The 3,687-nt window shown below is 38.6% G+C and overlaps 1 protein-coding gene across 1 annotated transcript in view; it reads right to left on the bottom strand.

Annotated features, from left to right (window-relative positions):
• Nucleotides 1–645: 645 nt before the first annotated feature.
• The window catches only part of LOC9655624 (3-methyl-2-oxobutanoate hydroxymethyltransferase 1, mitochondrial), a gene marked incomplete at its 3' end in the record, with an annotated part of 9,888 nt that continues 6,846 nt past the window's right edge, over nt 646–3,687 (bottom strand). Inside the window, exons 6-7 of the mRNA XM_002963988.2 lie at nt 1,208–1,257; nt 646–658 (exon numbers count right to left, since the gene is read on the bottom strand). Of these exons, the coding sequence (XP_002964034.2) occupies nt 646–658; nt 1,208–1,257 (63 nt within the window). The remainder of the gene's footprint in view (nt 659–1,207; nt 1,258–3,687) is intronic.

Below are 3,687 nucleotides of genomic sequence, written 5' to 3'. Positions count from 1 at the left end.
CTCACTCATGAGCCCAAGCTCAAACTCGTGCTAATGGAGCATTTCAAATCCATCCTATGAGCCCAAGAGCAAGCTCACATTATTAGGTACAAAAGGTAACCAAAACCATATCCAAGGAACGAATGTGAACCCTTTGCACCAAAACGTGTACCCACTTGGATCATCGTTTTCATCTCTGCGTATGCAACAAGACTAGTTGCCCAATCTCATTGTATAGTACTCGCTGAGACTCATCCTCTGATACCAAATGTAGCGCACGTGGTTTTGACCCTTTATCCTATGGTCATTTACCATAGGATAACACCACGAAGCGGAACCTAAACCCTCTTTGTGCCACGTGACAGATGCCACGTGTCACATGCCATGTGTCCATGCCACGTGTCCATAGGAACCCGAGGTTCAGAGCCTTGGGCCACTGAACGAAGGAACGGTGCCAAACTCCCAAGCATGAAGCCAAGGAGTGATGGAACCGAATCACGGAGCAACTCCCGAGCATAAAGCCCAAGGAGCGAAGGGACAGGAGCCCGGAGTGACTTGGAACAATCCTAGAGTAACCAGCATCCCAATGCCAAGACCAGCACGCAAAATGGAGCCAAACGGAGTCTGGCGCTATTTCGGCATACCGGTGGCCTAACGCGAGGATATGGGTACTCCACCAACTAGCATGGAATGGAACTTGGGCTTAGACCCAAGCCGGACGCAGAACAAGGACAGGCACGCAAGCGGGAGCTAGACTATGCCTCAGGTTGGTCGGCCATGCCCGACCTACCCACTATCCCTACTATACATTTGGAACCCCCCATAGCCCCCCCCCCCTTGAGGAACACACGCTTTGGGCTTTCACCCCAAGCCTCCCTTAGTATCAAGAGTTAGTCTCTGGGACAAGCTCGAAACTTACTAAATATGGAATGTCCCTAGATTGCGAATTTGGACACGGGATGAACACCATTGTGTTCAGGACAATCTCTACATGCCAAATGAGCAAATCTGGACACTTTCCATAAATAGCATTTGGACCAAAATGAGACTAACACAAAGGGCATGATAGCGAGGGTGTTTGGCAGACACGGTAAGCTATCATCTAGCGATATTGAGGGACCAATCTCAATATCGCGGGGGTTCTTGATACTAGCAAGTGCAAGCCAATGACAGGAGTTTCTCAAACCAGGCCGAGTATGCTCAGCAAGAAACACATAGGGTTCCTACCTTATGTTTATCCGATCTAAGTACACGGTCATTGACCAGTTTCTCAACTAGCTCAAGTGGGAAACTGATAACGGGTCCAGCAATACCGACCTCCTGCCATCGTGGCAGTAAGGTAAGAGTGTCCGTAAGGACTAGTCGACAGGTAACTTTCGATACCCGAAGTCACATTCGCGACAAGGATGCTGGATACTCTAAGACTATTCCAAATTGTTTTGTACTCTTATCTATTGGCTCCTAGGGCTATAAGTTTGTCATTTTGTGCTCTAATGCTATTGCTCCTTGGCTCCATGCTTGGGATTTTAGCACTGTTCTTTCGTTCAGTGGCCCAAGGCCCTGAAACTTGGGTTCCACACCACTGTCCTTTGGACACATGGCATGTGGCATGTGACATATAGTACATGATGGGTTTAGGTTCTACTTTGTGGTTATCCTATGGTAAATCACTATAGGATAAAGGGTAAAAACCACATGTGCTATAGGGAGGGGGGCATGTAGGGGGTTCCAAATGTATAATAGAGATAATGTGTAAGTTGGGCATGGCCTATTAACTTGAAGCATAGTTTAGCTCTCATTTTACATACTAATCCTAGCATTGGAACATTGGATGCTCTAGGACTATTTTAATATCACTCCATGCTTTTGTCCTTTCGCTCCTTGGGTTGCATGGTTAAGAGTCATTCCATGCTTTGATTCTTTCGCTCATAAGTTGCAAACTTGGGAGTTTGGCTTTGTTCTTTCATTCAGTGGCCCAAAGCCCTGAAACTTGGGTTCCACTCCACTATCCTTGGACACGTGGCATGTAGGACATGGCATATAAAGAGTTTATGTTCCACTTTGTAGTTATCCTATGATAAATCACCTAGGATAAAGGGTGAAAACTATGAGCACTACATTTGGTATCAAGTGACTATAGGTATTGAAAGTTATCTATCAACGAGTTCTTTTGGATATTTATAGTCACATTCGTGACATCAAGGCCCTAAAACTTATGTTCCACTTTGTTGCCCTTAGGTCATATATCCAAGGGTTTATGTTCTACTTTATGGTTATCCTATGGTAAAACACAATAGGGTAAATGGTGAAATCCATGTGTGCTACATATGTGTTATAGTGTCTAATGTATACACGCAAATCCAAGAAAGGGTTTTTAACACATGAAGTCTAATTGTCAGTAATGACATTCTACTTTGGCATGGAGATCCAAGATATCCAGTTATATATGAAGTGTTATTAGTTTGTCAAATCTTTAGTGCTAAGTGATGTTAGTAATGGTAATACTTTAATGACATAGATTTGATTCTTAGAATGCATCAAGTTTTATCTATATATGCAAACACTGCTCAATGATATTTAGAGCATATACCTACAATTTAGGTTTGAATACAACGTAAAATAAATTTATGGATGAGGATTCATCCTTTCATAAATTAATATAGTGCAACATATTTTATATGGTAATGCAATGTACCATGTTTATACTCTTTAAAGTTCCTGTAACAAATCCAAAACATATATAAAATCTTCTTGAGAATGCATCCTTCCTATATAATTAAGAAAATAATATTAAATCTCCAATAACTTCAACATTGGAAGGTGTTAGTTATATTGTCATTAATATATATAAAATAAATAATATTTTCATACATTAAGATATCTTATTGATAATAAAATAGGGTTTAGGGCCTTGGGCCATACACCTTGGGCAATTTCTAGCCCTGGAGGCCAAGATTCTTTAAATAACCTTGGCACCCTAGGATATTCTAGTGAGCAGAATATGCCATATTTTGAGATCATCATCTGATGGAGAAGGTGATATTGTCTACTTGCGAAAAAAAAAAAAAAGAGATAGATAGATATAATCTATAGACATTTGGGCTTGGGACCGACTCTGGAGAGCCATGCAGATGCTTATGCATCTAAGATCCTAAGAGAGGAAAACAAGATCTGGTTGTGCAAATCAATCTTTTTTAGAAATGAGATTTCATCTTTTTTAAAGAACTACAAGTGAAATCTTCTTTTGCATTACAAAAGCCTGGTGAAATTGTCTTCCCCCAAAAGTGGACTTCATGTTTTGAAGTACCGAGGAATTTGGTAGTAGACGTGTCGTCCTACAATGGCTTAACGTAGAATTCAGCTATAAAATCAGTTTGAAGACAAGCAAGTGCAATAGCAGGTCGGCTAATTTTCCCATATGCTACCTAGAACTAATATCATTTATATATATATATATATAAATGTCAGATATTAGATGTCAGATATATATATACATACATACATACATATATACATACATATATATATATATATATATATATATATATATATATATATATATATATATATATATATATATATATATATATATATATATATATATATATATATATATATATATATATATATATATATATATATATATATATATATATATATATATATATATATATATATATATATATATATATATATATATATATATAT

This window comes from Selaginella moellendorffii, unplaced genomic scaffold, assembly GCF_000143415.4.
Source record: "Selaginella moellendorffii unplaced genomic scaffold, v1.0 SELMOscaffold_4, whole genome shotgun sequence".
NCBI classification, from domain to species: Eukaryota; Viridiplantae; Streptophyta; class Lycopodiopsida; order Selaginellales; family Selaginellaceae; genus Selaginella; species Selaginella moellendorffii.
The sequence above is the reverse complement of the archived record's forward strand: the minus strand, read 5'-3'. Positions and strand labels throughout refer to the sequence as shown.